General features: G+C 39.9%; 1 protein-coding gene across 3 annotated transcripts in view; it reads left to right on the top strand.

Annotated features, from left to right (window-relative positions):
- LOC122549071 (nucleolar protein 4-like) overlaps positions 1-23,508 on the top strand; it is a 349,310-nt gene that overhangs the window by 6,334 nt on the left and 319,468 nt on the right. For all 3 annotated transcript variants that reach the window (XM_043688281.2, XM_043688280.2, XM_043688282.2), the window contains exon 2: positions 2,067-2,216. In XM_043688281.2, coding sequence (XP_043544216.1) covers positions 2,067-2,216 — 150 coding nt within the window. The remainder of the gene's footprint in view (positions 1-2,066; positions 2,217-23,508) is intronic.

Below are 23,508 nucleotides of genomic sequence, written 5' to 3' on the forward strand. Positions count from 1 at the left end.
ACGACCACCATCCAAATTGAAAGCGGATCAAGGAGTGTTCTATAAGCCTATTAATAGCAAAAATGAGAAGTAGGGCCATTTAGTGATCAAAATGAGGATTTACAGATGGAGGCAATGGACATAACTAAGATACGAAATGAGCACTTCAAATATTTACTGAGTAAGAAAATGGTGGCAAAAGCATAGCAAAAGAGGAGATAGCTGGAATGATATCATTGAATGGTGGAACAGGCTCAAAGCGCTGAATGGCTTACGTTCCTATCAGATGCATCTAAGGATACTGATAGAAATATATGTAATTGTTGTGTAAGTATCATTGTATAATTAAAAATAACTTATCTCTCTTTAAATGGATACATGAGCCTAAAACAGTGGTTCCTGGGAGTCACATGGCTGTCAATTGTTGATTCACTCTAGCCAGAAAGAGAGACAAGTGAACATCTTATTGCAGCATCAGACACAAAAGGACACCTTTAGAATTAAATTAACCCTTAGACAGTTCAGTAAATTCTTCTAAAGGTGTGAGCGTTCAAACTTCTGAGACAAATAGGAGACTGAAAGGATCTCCACCGGGAATTCCAGTGTAATTGACTTGCTTTCTGGAACAGCAATTAGTCAAAATTAAAATAGCAGAAATCTGAAGTCTAATCTGTTTAAGATACATCCTTTCAAACAGATCTCCCCAAGAAGGGCTCAGGTACATCCCCAGGTAAAGAGTTCTCGGTCAAAGAGAGTTCAAGGAAACCGTCTTTCAGGAATCAACCACAGTTCCACCAAGAGAGCACAGGCAATCTGCAAATGTCACAATCGTACAGTACAGAGTCTGGCCTATCCAGTCTGTACTGCCAAAAATATACTAATAGCTACACGAGTCCCATTTTCCCACAATAGGCCCATAGCCTTGAACGTCATGACACTTCAAGTGTTCATCCAAGTACATTTTAAATGTAAGGTTAGCTGCTTCAACTACCTTCCCAGGCAACGCATTCCAGACCCCCACCACCCTCTGGGTTAAAAAAAAGAGTCTCCTTTCACTTTAGAAATATGCATTGAGCCTTCAACTAAGGGGAGCAGCTGGTTTCTATCAGTTCTGTTCATGCCCCTCATAATCATGAAAACCTGTTTCAGGTCCACACTCAATCTTGTCTGCTCCAAAAAGAGCAAGCCAAACCTATTCAGCCTCTCTTCAAAGCTGAAATGCTCTATCCGAAGCAGCATCCTGGCAAATCTCCTCTGCACCTCCTCCAATGCAATCACATCCTTCCTGTAGTTTGGTGATACTCAGTACTCCAGCTGTGGCCTAACTGAAGTTCTGTACAGCTCCAACATAACCTCCCTGCTCTTTGAATTTGTGCCTTGATTGATAATTGCTGGTGAAGTACAAGAAACCACCTTTTCTATATCTCTCTCTGTCTCTCTCTATCTCTCTGTCTAAGCCTGCTCTGCCAATTGAGTGTGTTACTTCCAATTACTCCACTAAAGAAGCCTTTTTTTGTATTCTGCCTTAATGTTTGAAGGGGAAGAGCTGAGATTGTTGAATAGAAAGGGGAATTACATTTATGTAACTTCATTAAATATTAGCTCTTTACAGCAATGAATTATTTTTGAATTATTATTACTTGTAAGTACTAACCAGATTTTAGCAAGGCCCACAACCAACAGATGAGATGAACAAGACTTGTTTTTCAATAGGATTTATTATTGTTAATTAGGACATTGGGTGAACTCCCTGCTTTACTTCATCTGCTGGAGTAGCTAGTGACACTGTAATTATAATTCTCTTTTGGCAAAGAGCTGTTCTTGGACAGAATATGCCAGTTTTTCATTTTCTATGTGGATGAGTATATTGAGATATCAAGTTGTGTTAAAGAAAAATGGCATTTAAAATGAATTCAAATTAATTTTTGCACTTGTTTTAAGTTGCCGATAATCTGACTTCTGTTGGATGTTAATATTTAATTAAAATTGTTTGATCTAATTTTTTAATGGATTATACTTTGTGCTGTTCAGTCTCGTATTCATCTGTGATACAAATCTTGAACAACACTTCTTTCGTGGGTTCACAGGATGGAGTCAGTGCTACAGAGAAGCAGTCTTTAAAGCGGGTTGCAGTGGTTGAAGATTTTTTTGATATTATTTATTCCATGCACGTTGAGATGGGAGTAAATGGAGAAAAATCCCGAAAACATGCTGGTCAGAAACGAACTTATAAAGCAGTAAGTGATTATTCTTTAACCTGTTCGTTTGTGTTTATAGAATGTAACATGTCTATTCTCCTATACCTTGGTTGCCATGGTGGTTTTGACAGGCTGCCATGAATGTAATATCTGTGAAATATTATGATTGATAACTACAAATGGCATCCTTAAGTGTTTTACACTTCATTGTTGACATGAACCCTTGAAAATCAATACTCTTTAGCAGTTAGAAAAAGTTAATTTTATATTATTTAAGTAATCAACTGGTACAGTCTTAGCAAGGGGTAAAACGATGTCTTAAAACTTAATTTGAAGAAGAAATATGCAAAAGCATCGAGACACTAGATTGATATTACAATGAAGTGGTAGTAAGTACTAGCAAAATTCAAGATTACCTTGATGTCTTAGTATCTAAATTTAAAATTGTGGACTAGCTGTCTGTATCAGCAGACTTCATTTCGGTTCACCAACCTACATAGTACGGCATGTCAAGAACATAGTTCTGTGTGTAGCTACTCTTCAGTATGCTTCCACCACAGGTTATGTACTGAGGTGGGGATACGTTTGCAGTGTGACACTTCTATTCTTTCATTCTTACATTTTTACTTAGTTTTTCTTTCAATTCCTTGGAACTGGATGTTCACACATTTCTGCTTTCTTTGTGAAATTATTCATTAATGGGTTGGAAGTGTTTCTGTCAAGGCCAACATTTACTGCCCATCCCAAATTCATTGAGTCATAGAATCCCTACAGTGTGGAAGCAGGCCATTCAGACCACTGAGTCCACATCAACCCCCCCCGAAGAACACCTCACCCAGATCAACACCCCCGTAACCCTGCATTTCCATGGCTAATTCACCAAACTGCTTGTCTCTGGATACTACTCGCAATTTAGCATGGCTAATCCACCTAGTCTGCACTTGAGAAGGTGGTTATGAGCTACTGCCTTGAACTGCTGTAATCCATGTGTTATTTCTATACTTACAGGAGTGTTAGGATGGGAGTTCCATGACTTTGGCACAGCAATGGATCTTTTGATCACAGCTGGTATCTGTCTTTTGGAAATCAGGAAATTATGAATAAAAATGGAGGAAATCTTGCTTTCTCTTCTAAATTTAGTTGTGTTGTAGATAGCTTCCTCTGGTTCAGTTGCATCACTCGCTCCTGTAAGACAGATCCTTGCCCTGACATGTGATAAACTCGCTATTTGTGTCTTTCACTTGAGTCTTTCCAATTTTTTCCAAGGCAAACCAGGAAAACACCCAATAAAATGAAGTAAAAATAAATCTTTGAGCTATTTTAGTTTATGAATGCATAAGAAGGCATAACTGGGTAACATTCATGATTAATTTCAATCAATCAGTCTGTTCAGTTCAAAGTGTCTTTGCACAATAATATGCAAAAACCTCACTGACTGCATCTTGGTCTTCTCTTGCCGCTATGCTCACAACCAAATGCGAGATCTCCCAATACAATCAGACAGAGATGAATCTTGGCTTACAAATTATTTAACATAAAACTTGCAAACCAATATCAAAGCTTTTCTGATATTAATTACCTTTCCTTTTAACTTCTGTCAAAGCCATACCACATGCCATTTCTATGGCAAAATGACAAACTATCTCAAAATGTAGAACTCTTACTTGTCATCTGTGTCTCTCTACTGCTGTACTAAATGTAATTGGATGACAGACAACTTGATTATGAATGAATAGCAAAACTGATTGTGGCATTTGACCTGAAGGTAGATAGCCTTGAATAAGTATCACAATGACACAAAATACTTTATCATATGTCTGACTATTGTTGGATTACGAATCTGACTTTCTGAACATCTGACACCTGTCAATAAGTGTATACGAAAGGCTGAAAAACATTGCTAATGTCTGAAAATGATAACAGGGATCACAAATGTGATTAACCCATGACCACTACATTTAATGCAGATGGTATGATTGCAGTGTGCAGTAAGTAATAAGCTTTCTTGTTGAGTGACTACAAACCTGATAATGATGTGCAAAATTATGAGAAGCTATTGTGAATTCAAGCCTGACTGCATTCTTAAAGGAAAGATGCATTTTGGTTGGAGGTGGTGCTGAAAGTCAATATGGTAGAGTTTCTGCTAAGAAAGAAATAAGAGTGGCACAATGACAGAACTGACTCCAATGTTTTTCAACAATGTATTAGAGATCCTGGAGCAGGAGGTAGACTGGATGAGAAAGGTTCTATATACACAGGGCACCAGGAGGCTCTCTGGGTAGGCACAGCAAAAGCAGTAGAAGAAGATAACTGCTATAGTGCAACGTCAAGGACTTGATGTACTTCCGTAATCTCTAAGGACTGGTCAAGGTGAGCAATGCATGTTCAAATGTCATACACTTTACATTTGAACCACTGGCTTCACGTATGTTCAGTGCATCACAACACTTCACTTGCAGTCATAACTTATGGCTCATAATTACAGCTCCACCTCACTGTCTCTGACCTAGCAATGCTGTAAGTTTCACAGTCACATTTCGACAACTTGTATGCATTGCTGACTTTTTACTATGACAGACATGTCACCAAGACAATACTCATCTAAGGGCACTTCCTTCTCTCTCACAGGCACATAGCCACAGACAGCAGCACCTGAATAGTGGCACGTAGGCATAGTTGCATGTTTTAAAGGCTGTGTTTGCCATTATTGAAGCAGCCATAACTAAATCATTGGCCATCAATGGTGCTAAAAGCATTGAAGATGACCGTATGCTCATATCTTATCCTCCTCCTCACAGCTTACTTCCCCCTTTTGACATCTCAGTCACCTCTACACACCCTTGTGCCTTTCTTCTTTCAGATATTCAAGAACTAAGCTAAATGAGACAGAAATTCAAGGCTTTTTATTTGAGTACAAGATGAAAAACTTAAACTTTAGGACTGTTGTCACCAATGTTTAAGATAGACCAAGAGCTACGACTCAGTCTGATATTGGTGTAGGAGCAAGATACAGATGCAAAAGAAGATGCATGGGCTGCACGGTGGCACAGTGGTTAGCACTACTGCCTCACAGCGCCAGAGACCCAGGTTCATTTCCCGCCTCAGGCGACTGACTGTGTGGAGTTTGCACGTTCTCCCCGTGTCTGCGTGGGTTTCCTCCGGGTGCTCCGGTTTCCTCCCACAGTCCAAGGATGTGCAGGGTCAGGTGAATTGGCCATACTAAATTGCCCGTAGTGTTAGGTAAGGGGTAAATGTATGGGTGGGTTTCGCTTCGGCGGGTCGGTGTGGACTTGTTGGGCCAAAGGGCCTGTTTCCACATTGTAATGTAATCTAATCTAATGTAATGTAATCTAAGAAACTAATGATCAATAATGATGATGTGGCCTTTGAACATCCTCCATTCTGGCATGTTTCATCATAGTACTTGTCTCCAAAACATCAAAACTAATATTTAGCCTTGATTGAGCAAATAAATGACTGATCCAGCTATGAAACTATTCTGTTTATTCTTTAGACATGACATCATCTTTCTGGGATGACCTAGCACAATTATCCAACATAGGAACAATACTCCCTATATTGGCGTGTTGATTCAAAGTTACTGCAGTCCTATTCTGCTGAATACCTAAATTAATACTTAAAAATTTCCAAAGTCTGACTTTCGATCATAAATTACTTAATAATTATTTAGGCAACAGACTCGATAGATGGAATGCAATCTTTCTGCACTGTAGGGATTTTATGATTCTAAGCGGATATTGAGCATGGGACTCCAGGCCCAAAGGTACGAAGACTACTATTGTGCCACAAGAACTCTCTTCTGGAACAATTAAAACCTTCCTTTGTGATGATGCTGTTCCTTGAACAAGGTTATGTTGTCCTTGTTTTTTTTCAAGAGGGGTTGTAAAGGCAGAGGTGACAATATGCCTGGAAGTGGCTCTTTCAATAATGGCAGAGGAGTCACCAGTTCTTCCAGTTCACCTTTTTTCTAGTTTATTTAGTTTTAGCAGGAAGTCAGAAAACTGCTGGTAACAGAGAAGCAGCTATAGAGATTCTGTGCTTCAACAGATGTTTCTTGCCTGATTTCTCTCTGAAATCTCTCCTGCCTGTAAGAATCTGAGTTTGAATTTGCCTTTTGCTAAGGGGTGTGTTTTATGGGATGTTGCTGGGGTTGGACCAGCTCCTTTGTTAACTTGCGATAGAGTCAGTTGGGTTATCAAATAAACTCTGTTATCTTTTGTTTGTGTTTCATCCATAGTGTTTAAATATATTCTGTTTTGTTTAAAGCTGAGTGGTTTGACCAGCTGCATCACTCCTGGAATATCCACTTTATATTTGCCTAAAAAAATTAAGGTCTGGTCTACCTTAAAACATTTTGAGAGGGTTTGGCCTGGTCCATAACACCTGTAATGTGACCAGAACTCTAGCTGTGCCCTAACCAATGTCTTACATAGTTCCAGCATCATGTCCCTGCTTTTGTATTCAATACCTCATCCAATGAAGGAAAGGATCCCATGTTTTCCTTTTCACCTTGTCTCCCTGTTATACCAACTTTAGAGACTAGTGAACATACTATCCAAGGTTTCTCACAACCTCTATCCCTTTTTATATATTCCCATTTATTGTGTATTCCCTTGCTTTTATTGCTTCCCCAAATGCATAAGTTCACCTGTCTTTGGACTTAATCCTTTGCCACTTTTCCACCCACTCAACTAAACCATCGATATGATTCTGCATTTGTCAGCCATCCTTTTCAGTATTCACCATCAGTCCAAACGTTGTGTTATCTTCAATTTTTCCAATCATGCCTCCCACATTCAAGTTCAAATCATTAATATATACTATACAACAGGTTCCCAACACTGAGATCGATGAAACACAACTGGAAAGCACTTTGCATTTGCAGAAACAATTAGTTTGTCTTCCATTTTATAGCAACCACCAAAACATTACAGTTCTGAAGACTGCTCTTTAGCTCTCATTTGCTATGTTCTTTATTTAAACTATCGCCTATAACACCAGAGAGACTCTCAGACACATGTTTATGTTCCATTCTGCCAGTCCATGGCCCTCACTGTTGCATTATTTTGAACATTTAACGAATATTTAAACCTGTTATACGTTCCCGCGTTTCTTAAAATGGTTGTATCCCTTCATTCATTTATCCTTCTGGGATGAATATTACTTGAGGAAATTGGCCTTTCGATGTGAAAGCCTTTTCGTCTGCGAAATGATGACTCAAGCTACCACTATCCAACCTCTGATTTATTGTACACTGTTCCTCAAGATTGCAAAACACATGGGTATATGAGGCATTCCATTGCTTTCCATCAGTTGCTCAGATTTTAAGAGTTTATAATCGGTCTTTATTAACCCTGAAGAATTAACCTTTAATTCTTTTTGATTATCATCTTGATTAACCACTGTCTTATCATCATGACCAATTACCTTTCCACTCCCTGTGATTCTTACCACTCCCTTTCATAACACGCCAAGGGCCAGAATTAAATCTATCTTGGACACATTCTATATTGCCTTAACTCTGGTAATTTTCTTCAACTTCACTTCTCTCCTGCAATGTAAGGCAGTCAAATCTGGAGGAAGAAATGAAAGCAATTTCAGTCCCCTTTCAGGCAGGAGTCTATTACCTAATACAGGAAATAAGTAAAGGTTCCTCCCATAGATATATTAATAGGGATCTTCCTATATTTTGAAGCAAGTTCTTTGTCTGACCCACCCTGGTCATTTAATTAACCTGGTCATTTTGATTGACCAATATTTTCATGGATCATTCCATTGATCACCACTTGATTCCTTTTGCAGATGGGGAGGTGACCTAGTGCTATTATCACTCAATATTAATCCAAAAGCTCAGGATAATGTTCTGGGGACTTGGGTTCAAATCTTGCCATGGCAGATGGTGGAATTTGAATTCAGTAATAATGAAAGTAATCTGGAATTAAGAGTTGACTGGCAACCATGATGCCATTGACAATTGTCGGTAAAACCCATCTGGTTCACTAATGTCTTTAGGGAAAGAAATCTGCCATCCTTACCTGATCTGGTGTACATGTGACTCCAGAGCCACAGCAATGTGGTCGACTCTCAGCTGCTCTCTGAAATGGCCTATCAGTTGTATCAATTGATGCAACAAAGAAATGAAACTGGCGGACCACCTGGCATCACCGTGGAAATGAAAAAGACAATGGCAAAAACACAAACAGCCCTGTCGACCATACAAAGTCCTTCTTAGCAACATCTGGTGGCAAGTGTCGAAATTGTGAGAGCTGTCTCACAGATTAGTCAAGACATTGCCATTCTTATGGAATCATATCATACAGATAACACCCCAGACACCACCATTACCATCTCTGGATATTTCCTGTCCACCGGTATACAGTCAGGAGGGAGTTGCCTTGGGATCCTTTGACATTGACTCTGGATCCCATGAAGCCTCATGGCTTCAGATTAAACATGGGCAAAGAAACCTCCACTGGTTACTACATACGTCCTCCTTTGGCTGATGAATCAACACTCCTCCATGTTGAACAACACTCAGAAGAAGCACTGAGGGTGGCAAGGGTGCAAAATGTACTCTGGGTGGAGGATTTCAATGTCCACCACCAAGAATGGGTTGGCAGTAGCATTACTGATTGAGCTGGTCGGGTCCTGAAGGATATAACTACGAGACTGGGTCTGCAGTAGGTGGTGAAAGAACCTACAAGAGGAAAAAAACATAATTGACCTCATTCTTACTAATCTGCTGGCTGCAGAAGCATCTGTCCATGACAGTATAGGTAAAAGTGACCACCATACCTCCCTTGTGGAGATGAAGTCTCGCCTTCACATTGAGAATAACCTCCATTGTGTTGTATGGCACTATCACTGTGCTAAATGACAACCACCTGATGAAGAGGCAGCGTCTCAAGCTAGTGCTTCCAAAAATGTTGGACTATAACCTGGTGTTGTGTGATTTTTAAACTTGTCTACCCCGTCCACTGGCACTGGCACCTCCAGATTGTGCTAAATGGGACAGACTTCGAACCGAACTAGCTGCTCAAAACTGGGCATCCATGAGGCACTGTGAGCCATCAACAGCAGCAGAATTTTACTCCAGCACAATCTTCAACCTCGTGGCTGATACCATCAAGCCAGGGCATCAATCCTGGTTCAATGGAGAGTGCAGGAGGGCATGCCAGGAGCAGCATCAGGCATACTTAAAAATGAGGTCAAACTGGTGAAGCTACCAACAGGACTACTTGCGTGCCAAATGGCATAAACAGCAAGTGATAGATAGAGCTAAGTGATCCTGCAACTAGATCTAAGCTCTGCAATCCTTCCACATCCAGTTGCGAATGGTGGTGGACAATTAAACCGCTCACTGGAGGAGGAGGAGGCTCCACAATATCCCCATCCTCAATGATGGAGGAGTCCAGCCTATTAGTCCAAAAGGTTAGGCTAATACATTCTCAACGACCTTCAGTCAGAAGTGCTGAGTGGATGATCCATCTCTGGCTCTTCCAATGGTCTCCAGCATCACAGATACCAGTCTCCAGCCAATTCAATTCACTCCACGTAATATCAAGGAAGGCTGGAGGCACTGGATATTGCAAAGGCAATGGCCCTGATAACAATCTGGCAATTGTACTGAAGACGTATTCTCCAGAACTTGCTGCTCCCCGAGCCAAGCCCTTCCAGTTACAGCACTGTCATCGACCCGACAATGTAGAAAATTGCCTAGGTATGTCCTGTATACAAAAAGCAGGACAAAATCCAACCCAGCCAATTACTGCTCCATCATCAGTAAAGTGATGGAATGGGTCATCAACAGTGCTATCAAGCAGCACCTGCTCAGCAACAACCTGCTCAGTGACGCCCAGTTTGGGTTTCGCCCGGGTCACTCAGTTCCTGATCTCATTACAGCCTTGGTTCAAACATGGACAAAAGAGCTGAATTCCAGATGTGAGGTGAAAGTGATAGCCCTTGACATCAAGGCCACATTTGACAGAGTATGGCATCAAGACGTCCAGGCAAAACTGGAATCAATGGGTATCGGGCGCAAACACTTCGCTGGTTAGAGTCATCCCTGGCACAAAGGAAGATGGTTGTGGTTGTGGAGGGTCAGTCATTTCAGCTCCAGGGCATCTCTGCAGAAGTCCCTCAGGGTAGTGTCCTAGGCCCAACAATCTTCAGATGCTTCATCAATGACCTTCCCTCTGTCATTAGGTCAGAAGTGAGAATGTTTGCCGATGATTGCACAGTCGTCAGCAGCATTCGCGATGATTCATATACTGAAAATGTCTGCTCAAATGCAACAAGATCTGGACAATATCCAGGCTTAGGCTGACAAGTGGCAAGTAACATTCGCACCACACAAATGCCAGACAATGACCATCACCAATAAGAAACACTCTAACTACCACCCCTTGCCATTCAATGGTATTACCATCACTGAATCCTTGGGGTTACTCTTTATTAGAAACTCAACTGGACTCACTGTGTACACACAGTGGCTTCAAGTGCAGGTCACAGACTAGGGATACTCTGGCAATATCCTAACGTTCTGACACCCCAAAGTCTATCCTACAAGGCACAAGTCAGGAGTGTGATGGAATACTCCCCATCTGCCTGGATGGGTGCAACTCCAACAACACTCAAAACGCTTGACATAATCCAGGACAAAGCAAGCCGCTTGATTGGTATCACATCTACAAACATTCAAACCTTCCACCACTCAGTAGCAGCAGTGTGTACTGTCTGCAAGATGGACTGCAGAAATTCACCAAAGATCCTTAGACAGCACTTTCCAAACCCATGACCACTTCCATCTGGAAGGACAAGGGCAGCAGGTACTTGGGAACACTACCAGCTGCAAGTTCCTCTCCAAGCCACTCACTATCCTGACTTGGAAATATACTGCAGTTTCATCACAGTCATTGGAATCCTGGAATTTCCTTTCTATCGGCATTGTGGGCCAACTCGCAGCAAGTGGACTGCAGCGATTCAAGAAGGCAGCTCACCACTGCTTTCTCAAGGGCAATTTGGAATGAGCTATCAATGCTGGCCAGCCAACAATGCTCAAGCCCCACAAATGAATTTTTAAAAAGTCAGTTTGCTGAAAGAAGTTTCACCATGGACTTTTATGATCAGCATGTTCATGTCTCTTAAATTGTCATTCACGATTTCCCCTCCATTGTCAGTCAGAGACCTAGCCAGTACTCCAAGTCTGGTCCTTGTCTGTTTCTTTACAAATTTATCTAGAGTCATGATTCTGTTCATACATATATAGAACAGCTAAATCTGATTGTACACTTCATAGATGTTGCAATGAAATAATGCTTCTCTTTGTTTTGTAAATTTAGTTTAATGGCATCTGCCTTATTAAAGTTATGTGCCAATGGAAGACATGCAAGAGAATGTAGGCTTACACAGGATCAGTCATGACATGCTTTTTATAGATTTTATATTTTGCTAATTTCTTTGATGTCTTTTCTCCTAAATCACCTCTGAAATCTTTAGTTTTTAAGGCTAAAGTAAGAAGCAAATTATTGGTTTAGCTTTAAGACAATTGTAATTTTCCCTCTGGCTTGTAGCAACTGATGTCATTAATATGTCCATAACAATAATGTTCTGATTGGGTACACTGCTGATCACCTGACTTTCTAAAAACAATTGCTTTATCATGATGTATTTCCAGTTTCAGTTGTGTCTTTTTCATGGAAAGCATACTTAACAAAAGGTCTCTCACGAGCTAGTACATCAGTATCAATAAAATGGCTTCTTTCAGCTATTTTGCATGATATCAGCATTCTTTTTGGTGATCCCATTGTGTTGACATTTCCAAATTTAAAATAAATCAAATTTTCATATACCTCATCTTGCATCAATTTGAATAAATCCAGACATAATTTTGGCCAATCTATTCATATACAGTTAAGATGCAACCACTATCTAATACTACACAGTTAACTGAATCCAGAACTAATACACATCACTGGATTACATCTTGTTGTGATGAGTATAGTTTCTTCAGGCTGATCATTATCATCATCTTCAGGCTCCAAATTCTGTTTTTATATATTACGTTGAAAACCCTGCTGTTCTGATTTTGGCAGCTCATTGCACAATGATAATTTGAACACCTGTTAATTGCTCCCAGAGTTCAATTGTATTCTATTGTGGCTCCAAACTTGTTATCTGCTGCGGTACGCAAATCTGATATAAAATATTTTTCTGTCTGTAATTCTTGTATTGTACTGATGACTGTATCTAATACCTGGATGATCTTGAAATACAACGCTCAGTGAATCTTCCATCCTTTAGTGATACTGTGACAGGTGCCATTTTTACAGTCAAGGCTGTTAAAATCAACTACTTTCTCAGGTTTCTTTTAAAAGTAATGGAGGGTGGAAGCAGATGTGTATATACAAGATACACTGCAACATCTCAGCACAACTCTTCTGACCACATCTTCTAAACACACTACCTTTACCACTGAAAGAACAAGGGCAACAGATGCATGGGAACACCACCACTTATGAATTGCCCTCCAAGCCACACAATATTATGACCAGGAACTATATCACTGTTCTTTCACTACAACTAGGCCAAAATCCTGAAATTCACTTCCTACCTGTTCTGTGGGTGTATCTACCCCTCATGTTTCAAAACAGTTCACAAACACAGCTCATCACCTTCACTACTCAAGATATTTTGGGATAAAAAATAAATGCTGGCCCAGCTGACAATGCTCACACTCTATGAGCATATAAATAAAAAAATGGATACAAAATGAAATTTCTTTCCAGGAATTGAACCTTAGTAAAATCCTGTGTCTTAATGGTGTCATCCATCAGTAATGTGTCCATATGTGACACTTTATTCACAATTCAGCAATTTAGATGTGAATACTAATCAAGGAATCTCCAAATTGAATATCTTCAATCTTTTATACAGTCTATAATGTTCAAGATATATTCCTGGAATAATTTAGCATTTTTAGAAATATATGAAAAGCTGACATGATTTGGAGATGCCGGTGTTGGACTGGAGTGTACAAAGTTAAAAATCACACAACAACAGGTTATAGTGTTGTGTGATTTTTAACTATGAAAAGCTGAATGTGTCTCATGGTAAATTTAACCAACTGTATCTAACAAAAGTATCTAATTGGCAGATACGTTGCTCATAAAATACTTTTGCTTATGATTGTACTTTTGTTAGGAACTACCAATGCCAAGGCCATAATTGTTTCCTCATTGGTAGTGACATAACCTGTGTCCACACAGCCACTTCATTCTTCCACTGGTCATGATGTTTAGACCCTGAGAACATCAATAATAATTATATCCTGACAATTTACATTTAGTTTCAGCCATCCTTCACAAAAGCTACTGTTCTGTTGCCATGTTAAATGCCTTACAGCTGTTTGGTGAAACCCACCTTTACTGAATTGTAGACCTATTCACAATTGCAACATCACAAACATATAGCTCCTTAATAATTTCAGTAAAAAAATCCTTATATCTGTGCTGTGTTCAACACATTAAAATGATAAATAGCTACCTATACTTTAAACTTCCTAACTCAAATTTCCTTCTGCACCAAATGGACTAACACTCCCCAAAAAGCCAAGTCAGATTGTTATCAGAAATTAACCATATATTTTGCATTCTATTTCCAGGGCTGTATAAATGTTAGATTTCTTGAAACTACCACTTACTTCTGACAAGGTTGCCCCTTCAAAGCTCCTTCAGCCACTTCATGCTTACAAAGTCCCAGTTTAACGCGTGTCGCTCGCATCTTAAGAGTAGGCACTTCAAGTCACTGAATTTCTACCCCATATCCCTCTTGTAACCAATTACTTGTTTAGCTTTATTGTTTTTTTCTTAGCATCTTGGTCATCATAGTTATTGGAAGCAGATTTCATTTTAGAAAAAATTATCTTCCAGAGCAATACACTTCTTAAAAGGTCCATACCCCCCAAAAATATATGTTTCTCCGTAATAACACATGGCCACCATACTCCTAAGTCTACACCCTACACACATCTGTATGTATCTCCTTATTTATGCGTAAGCAATAATCAAATCAAGGGTCTCCAGCAGTTTATCCCGAAGAGAACTTAGCCAAATCAATGTTCTGCACATACTTTTCAGTGGCTTCAGTGCAGAACTATCTGCATGAAACTCCTCATTTATATATGAATATCATAAAAACATAAAATTCTGGAAATATTCTGCAGGTCAAGATCAGAATGAATAATTTCTAAATCATTTTCAACCACTGAGAAAATAAATGGTCTGTAGTTGCTGGGTTTATCCTTGCATCTAGGTCAAACAAGGATGTGATTTTTGCAATGCTCCAGATCTCTCAGGCTACCCCTCATAATCTAAGGAACATTATGGTCAGTACCTCTACAACTTTCTCCTTGTGGGCCTTGCTAGTGGACACCCAGATTCCATGAAAAATAAGGCAAAAACTCACTACTCAAAAATTCATATATCAGTCTGAATTTTTCTGCTAGATCTTCTTATTTGATGGTCTATAAAATACACCCAGTAGAGTAATGATGCAGTATATACTGTTTAAATCTAACCAAATAGGTTTTCATGATTTGGAGATGCCGGTGTTGGACTGGGGTGTACAAAGTTAAAAATCACACAACACCAGGTTATAGTCCAACAGGTTTAATTGGAAGCACTAGCTTTTGGAGTGCTGCTCTTTCATCAACCAACTGATGAAGGAGCAGCACTCCGAAAGCTGGTGCTTCCAATTAGATTTGTTGGACTATAATCTGGTGTTGTGATTTTTAACATACAGGGTTTTAACCATGTCCCTTCCAGGATATCCTCCATTTAGTGCTCCATAATATTGACTCTTAAACACAACCACTACCCCTCTTTCTTTCCTTCTCTACCTTTGCTGAACAACACGTCCCATTTTGAGCCTGTTGCCAGAACACCATTTTCCCATGAGACTATCTGTGTCTCCAATTCACCGAAATATTTACCACATTTCATATGTTTACACAAATGCACTATAAACGTGAATTAGAATGTATTGTATTTCTACTTAATCTGACTCCATTTAATACCTTACAATCTTTTATAATATGTTACTATTTCTTATTCTAGTTCTGTCTGTCTCTCCCAATCCTTTGAGCATCTTGTTTTTCCACTTAATGCTGCACTTTGGTTTCCATCCCTCTGCCAAATTTAAATTCTCCACCACAGAATGAGAAATTTGGCATGTACGTTAAGATCATCACCAACTTTTACAAATGCACCATAGAATGCATTCTATCCAGGTGCATAATGGCCTGATATGGCAACTGCTCTGCCCAGGATGTAAGCAGCTATTGGAAGTTATGTGCACAGCCCAGGCCATCACAGAAGCCAACCACCCATCCATGGACTCCTTTTACACTTCTTGTTGCTGCAGAAAGACTGCCAACATTATCAAAGATCCTTCCCATCATGGTAATGTTCTCTCCAACTTTTTCTGTCAGGCAGAAGGTACAGAAACTTGAATGCACGCACCAACAGGTTCAAGAACAGTTTCTTCCCTGCTATTATTAGATGACTGAGTGGACCTCTCTAACTTCAAATAATGTTGATCTTGGTTTGTGCACCTCCTGTGCAGATGTAACAATATATGCCTCGCTCTTGTAAGCATCCTATGATCTTTATGTCCTTGTTTGCTATGATCTGCCTGTACTGATCACAAAACAAAACTTTTCACTGTACTTAGGTACATGTGACTATAGTAAATCAAATCAAATGAAAAGTACAATGTGAGGATACTGATGCTTGCCTGGCCTGTGTGCATTCCACCCTTCTTAGAACTGCTCCCATCAGTTTAAAGCTTTCCAATCATCAATCATCTCCTATTTTCATACTCACTAGCAAGTGGCATTGGGATTAATTCAGAAGTTACTACTTTTGAGGCCCTGTTTATTAATCTCTTTCCTAGATTCCTAAAATTAGCTCGGAGCACCTTGCTTCGTTTGTTGGTACTGATATGAATCACAACTTGGCAAAAGTGAGGATTGCAGATGCTGGAAACCAGAGTCTAGATTAGAGTGGTGCTTTTGCCCGAAACAGGATTTTCCTACTCCTCGGATGCTGCCTGACCTGCTATGCTTTTCCAGCACTACCCTGCATCACAACTTACTGTTCCCTGCCACCCTAGAATGAGGTCTGTGGTCAAAGAAATACTTGTGCATTCTCTTGAATATGGAATTTCCAATGTTTATTGCTTCCTTCTATCACACTGTACTGCTGAGTCACCTGCAGTATGATGGATTTGGTTGAGGCTGTACTTCCCAGAAGAGACATCTCTCTTAATAATGTTTAGAGCTGTTACTGGTTAGTGATCAAAATGCACTGGAGGCTGGTACAATTGCAATATTTAAAAGGCATCTGGATGGGTATATGATTAGGAAGGGTTGAGAGGGGATTAATTTAGGATATCTGGTCGGCATGGACGAGTTGGACCGAAGGATGTTTCCGTGCTGTACATCTCTATGACTCTATGACACTCGGGACACTCGTGTTAGGCCAGAAATATATTGATCATGAAATCACTTCAGAGTTTCCTTCCTTTCTTTGCCCTTTATAGTACCACTATCCTCGTCTATAATAATGTAGATACCTAGGGGAGGAAGTGGCATAGTAGTAATGTCAATGGACTTGTAATCCAGAGACCCAGTCCCTGAATTGTATGCCAGGCAGCAATTTTTTTCTGCTTATTTATGTGGGTTGACCACCTCTGGGAATGTTCTAGCTCTCGATCTTGATGCTGTATTGCTGTGATATCAGCTGCTGCTCAAGCTCCCCCAGCTGACAACAGTTCCTGTACATGAGATTGTTCAGACGACAAGAAACATGGTACAGAGTGATATTTTACAGGATGTGAAGGTGCCAATGGCGACTAGGGTGGACATAGTCAAAACTTAGAAGACACCAGGTTATAGTTCAACAGGTTTATTTGAACATTGCTCCTTTGTCAGGTGACATCTTTCTTCACATAACCGCAAAAGCTTGTGCTTTTAAATAAACCTGTTGGGCCTTTACCTGGTGTTGTGTGACTTCTAGCTTTGTCCATGTTACAGAACTGAGGTGCCTTGCCACACCTCTCTTTTTTTAGACTAAATTAAGGCAGTTAACCTTAAGAGAAATAAACAGTTACCAGCAACTCACTAATCCATTTTGCTGATGCCATCTTATTTTATAGATAGGCTAACTTGAATGTTTTACCCAAACCTTATATCTCAGACATTAATTTAAAGCACAAATGTTGTTATATTATAAGCATTTATGTCCCAGATATAATTAAACAGTGCTCCTAGTATGTTAAGTTGTACAATGCACTATATAAGATAAAGAGGTGAGGACTGCAGATGCTGGAGAATGAGTTGGAAAATCCGAAAAGCACAGCAGGTCAGGCAGCATCTGAGGAGCAGGAAAGTCAACGTTTCGGGTATAAGCTTTTCATCAGGAATCTGGGGGGGGAAGGGGCTGAGAGATAAAGAAGAGGGTGGGGCTGAGGAGAGGTAGCTGGGAAGGCGATTGGTGGATGCAGGTGATTGTGATCAGTCGATGGGGACGATGGAGTGGATAGGTGGGAAGGAAGATGGACAGGTGGGACAGGTCAAGAGGTGGTGCCAAGCTGGTAGGTTAAATCAGGGATGAGGTGGGGCGAGGGGAGATTTGGAAACTAGTGAAGTCAGCGTTGATGTCATGTGGTTAAAGGTTCCAAGGCGGAAGGTGAAGCGTTTTTCCTCCTTGGATTTGGCAGTGGAGGAGGCACAGGACTTGCATATCCTTGGTGGAGTGAGAGGAAGAGTTGAAGTGGTCGGTCACAGGGCGGTAGGGTTGTTGGCTGCGTGTGTCCTGGAGATGAACCCTGAAACACTCCACGAATTGGTAATCTGTTTCCTCGATGTAGAGGAGATCACATTGAGAACAACGGACACAGTAGATAAGGTGGCTGTGCAGGAAAATCTATGCTGGATGTGAAAAGATCCTTTGGCACCTTGGACGGAGGTGAGTATTGGATGGATGGGGTTCAAGGGCGGAGGTACAAGAAGTGCAGGAGAACTGTGGGAAGGCATTGTTGATCATTGTTGGGAGGTGAATTATGGTCTTGGAATAGGAGGCCTATCTGGGATGTCCTGGAGTGGAATTCTGGGAACAGATACGGCAGAGGCGGAGGAATTGGGAGCAAGGGATTGTGTTTTTACAGGAGCGGAGTTGAGAGGAGGGGTAGTCCAGGTAGCTGTGGGAGTCAGTAGGTTTGAAATAGATGTCCGTGTTGAGTGGGTCGCTGGAGATGGATATGGAGAGGTCCAGGAGGGGAAGGAGGTGTCCGAGATGGTCCAGGTGAACTTTAGGTAAGGGTGGAAATTGTCAATGAAGTTAATGAACTGTTCAATCTCATCATGGGAGCATGAGATTTCGCTGATACAGTCATCAATGTAGTGCAGGAAGAGGTGGGAAATGGTGCCGGTGTAACTGTGGAAGATGGACTGTTCCACATATGCTCTGAAGAGATCTTCCCAGCTTACCTCCCAGCCCCATCCCCATCCCCAGCCCCACCCCCACCCCCACCATCCTATTTATCTCTCAGGTCCCTTCTTCCCCCAGATTCCGGATGAAGGGCTTTTTCCGAAATGTCGATTCTCCTGCTCCTCGGATGCTGCCTGACCTGTGCTTTTCCAGTGCCACATTTTGACAATACATGATAAAACAGTTTATGTATTTTATCACATTGGCTTACTTAAGTTTTCATTATAGTAAATTGATCGAGCTTACATTGTAAGTTGATTAAATTCAATTAAATGCTTATGTGTAGACTTATCTGTTGCTCCCCTATGAGATGTCATTATGTATTATTTTTGTTTTCAACCTGTGCCATTTGCCAACTCACAATCAGAGATGTCTTTGTGCCACTCTGTTCTCAGCCACTGTCTTTTGACCACTCCATTCTCGGTCTTGCTCTTTCCACTGCTGTACCTCCAGCCTGAAAAGGGAATGCAATCTTTTGAAGATAGTCTTGTTTTCCATTAGTTTTTAACCTAAAAATAACTGAAGTCCCAAAGATGCTTATTCATTTATAACAGTATTCATATGCATCTGACTACATCTTTCTGTACATTTTAAGCTATTAGAATATCAAACTGAAATAGGAAATTGATATTGATATAGTTGGTTGCACACTTTATTTTGCTATTGGAGAAAGTTCCATAATCATGACACCAAACATTATGCCATTATTCATATGTGAAATTATTTACAAATTCACATTGTCCTCATCCAAAACTTGCAACCAATAATAAATTGTACAATATTCAACTTCAGGAGTGTGTGGAAAAGCTATTTCAAACATATGAGTCCAACTGAAGAAATTATTTGATTTGAGGAGAAAACTAAATCAATTATATTTTAATGCTAACATTATTTAACTACATTGGTACTGCAAAGATACTCATGCATTCCCAGAATGCAACTAGAAAGATTAACATATCAATAATAATTTAATTTGTTAATGTTGATATGTGATGGAGTAAAACTGAACAGCAATTTGGGGTACATCCCAACACTTCATACAGTCACCTTATAAAAGTTACTTGGTGTATCGTGTGTGATATGTCATGTAGAACAGCTAGAATAAAAACAAGTGCATTTATGTTGTACTTTTAACTTAAGAAACATCCAAGTGCACAGAAACATAATTAGGAAGAGCTGAATACAAAGGGAAAGAAGGAATTTTACATTTGGTTTGCCCTGAAAATGACATGTTTTATATTAAATATTAGTTTCTAATGTGTAAAATTCAAGATCAAAAAAGGAAAATCAGTGGATTAGATGGCAACCAATTGCTTAATCTTTACTGACATATGGTTTATTTTATGCAAACCAAACTGATCAAGTTTTCTTTTAAATGTAATCTTTATTTAAATGCATGCATTTCTGTTTCTTAGAGCTCAGCTTATTAAAGTGATATGTGCATGCAATGGGCCTGCATGAATGGAGGAAAGTTAGTCATATTTATCTTCATTTCTGGCAGCTTTTGGTTGTTATACTGTCAAACATGAAGACCTAAGGCTTTTTCAGATGCAATTTGAACTCCCATTGTGCTGTCAGCAAACACTTTGAGTATCAAGAGCCTAAGTAGTCATTATTAACAAGACTCACTAAACTCCCTATTTTCATTAATATTGAGTCGACGTCTTTTAATATGATTGATGTGTTAGTTGTTCAACGTTCATTTGTGACTAGCACTTGAATGTGTGCTTGTGGGAGGAGAAATGTGTTTGAGTTTCCTCTCTCAGTTTAGTCAATGTTTGATTGAAGGTGACTTGTTACAAATAGGAAGGTAATAAGGTCGTTACTTTTTGGAACTATCTAATTTAGGGTAATGAGGAGAAATGAAAAAAGTGATGACATCCATTCTAAATTCTGCCCAGAAAAAAGCTTGGATTGCTTGGTGGTTAAAGGGGATCAGGTTGCCATACTGGGAACACAGTGCAAGGCATTCATGATAAATAGAGATCAATGCAGCTATCTTGACTGTCAATGGACTGTTGATTTCCAAGTCACAGGGAGGTGAAAGGAATGCTAGTTTTTCTAAGTGTTGCACTTTAAACTGTCTATAAAATTCCCAATCAAGAATGATAGAAGATAGTTAGTTGCAAAACCACAATACTTTCTGATGAATGGCATCAAAATTCAAATTGATAGCTGAGTGTCTTACCCAGGAGCTCCTGTTGTCATGGAGTTATCGAGATGTACAGCACAGAAAAAGACTCTTTTGTCCAACTCGTCCATGCCGACCAGATATCCTAAATTAATCTAGTCCCTTTTGCCAGCACTTGGCCCATGTCCCTCTAAACCCTACTTGTTCATGTACCCATCCAGATGCCTTTTAAATGTTGTAATTGTACCTGCCTCCACCACTTCCTCTGGCAGCTCATTCCATACATGCACCACCCTCTGCATAAAAAAGTTGCCCCATAGGTCCCTTTGAAAACTTTCCCCTCTCACCTTAAACCTATGCCCTCTAGTTCTGGATCTTCCCACCCCAGGGCAAAGATCTCATCTATTTACCTTATCCATGTTCCGCATGATTTTATAAATCTCTAAAAGGTCACCCCTCAGTCTCCGTGCTCCAGGGAAAACAGCCCCAATGTGTTTGAAACTTCTGGTTTGTTGGAATTGCCTTCAGTTATACAGCTCCCTGTTTAACTGAACTCCTGTCTCTGTTCTCATGAACTGTCAAAACTCTAATTTCTGGAAAGAAGCTTGGTTTTCATCTGTGAAATAAACCAAATTCCAGCTAACAACTACTACACCTAGCAACTGGACATTGACTTAATGGATTCTCCTGTGAGGTGGATGAAGAGATATAGCTTGGATGATCTACATTATTAGAAGGAACATTTGAACTAATATTTCAAAAGGTTCCCTCATTGAGACTATTATTAATGATACATCTGAAGTGCTGTGAACCACAAGTCCTTAGAAAGCTGGCTGACTGCATGGAAGTTGCAGAGGACTTGGGTAATCCTATCCCTCCAATTAAACCAGCCAGATGAGGAGTTCAGTGAGTGGGCATGTGACCCAAACCAGCCTCATTCTTCAATAGCACTCCTAAAAATTGGAAATCCTGGAGTGAGGTTATGCCCCTCTTAAAGGGTTTCTGTCCAAAATAACAGAGTAAATAAGGAGATACTATTTCCACTCATAAAAATGTCAAGAAACAGAGGTCACAGGTTTAAAGTATTCTGTAAAAGAAGCAAATGTGAGATGAGAAAGATCTTTTTGACATAGTTAGGGTCTGGAATACACTGCCTGAATGTGTTGGTAAGGCATGTTCAATTGATGTATTCAAAATGGCATTAGATAATAATCTAGGCAGAACAAATGTACATGGTTATAAGGAAAGAAAAAGAAGATTTGCACTGAGCCAAAATGTTCAGAGCTGGTGCAGACACAAGGGCCAAATAGCCTCCTGCACTATTTTATGTGCAATTCTGTGATTCTGGGAAAATTGGATGTGGGAACCTGCCCACCGTTGTTAAAGAATTCCTAAGTCATTACAACTCAGGGAAGATCTAGACCTAAATGTCAAGGATCCAGTTTTCATCATATGTTGTTGAAGTAGGAAGGGTGTCATTTCTCAATGTGACATAAAATGATATTTGGAGGCCAACATGAAATCCACAGACCTGTGTAATTATTTGTGTTGGAAATATTTGCTCATATTAGAAAGTAGGTTATATGTAAGGACATGAACAAAATTAGGTGAACTCTATGCCATATTTTCCTCTCAAGACAAAGAAATAGAAACAGGAGTAGCCTTTCGTCTCTTTGAAACTGCCTTGCCTTTCAATAGGGTCATGGATAATCTGACATTCCTCATATCTGCTTTCCAGCATTTTCTCATAACCCTTGATTCCTCTACTATTCAAGAATCCATCTATCTCAACATTAAATATACACAAGAACTTTCCCCCAACTGCTCATGTGGAAAGCAGTTCCAATGACTCTTAACCCTCTGAGAGAAGAAATTCCTTCTCAAATTAGTCTTAAGTTGGCACCTCTTTATTTTAAGACTGTGTCTTCAGGTCCTACTCTCCCAAGAGGGGAAACATCCTCTCAGCATTTAGCCTTTGTCCATAAGACAATCCTTCCATTCAGAGGATCATCCTAATGAACCTTCTCTAAACTGCCTTCAATGAAATATCTTTCCTTAAGTTAGGGAACCAAAACTGTATTTCAGATGTGGTCTCACCAGTGTGTTGTACAATTGAAATATGACTTCCTTACTCTTGCATTTCAACTTCTTTCAAATTTATTTTGAACACCCATAGTATAGCCTCAGCCCAGCCTTCATATGGATTTGTTCTTCATTCATCATTTTGCATCCATCCATCCTATTACCTGATCTGATCAAATATTTGTAGTATATATCATCACCTTGGCCTATGGACTTTATGTTTCCTGTTCCAGCTGCTTGTGGATGTGTTATTGAATTAAGGATATTTTTTGAGCTTTAACTTTAGTGTAGTCCTTTGGCCATGTAGGTCAGCTTGCTGTAGCTGACTGCTCAGATGGAACCGTCCTTAGCTATATGTGTGTTGCTTTGCTTGACTGCTTTGCAACACTGCACTTCATCATGGAATGATTTGACAACTCAAGGGATTACCTGCCAGTGAGTTTGTTCTCCTTGCTCATATGTCAAAGGGACCAGGATAGTTGATGCTTTCCCCTTCAATTTGCCAGAGTCCTAGAATTATAAAGTGGAGCAGGCTTTGTCTTTAAGC

The sequence above is a fragment of the Chiloscyllium plagiosum genome, unplaced genomic scaffold, assembly GCF_037043375.1.
Source record: "Chiloscyllium plagiosum isolate Xiang-an unplaced genomic scaffold, Cpla_swu_hap1 HiC_scaffold_4, whole genome shotgun sequence".
Classification (NCBI taxonomy): Eukaryota; Metazoa; Chordata; class Chondrichthyes; order Orectolobiformes; family Hemiscylliidae; genus Chiloscyllium; species Chiloscyllium plagiosum.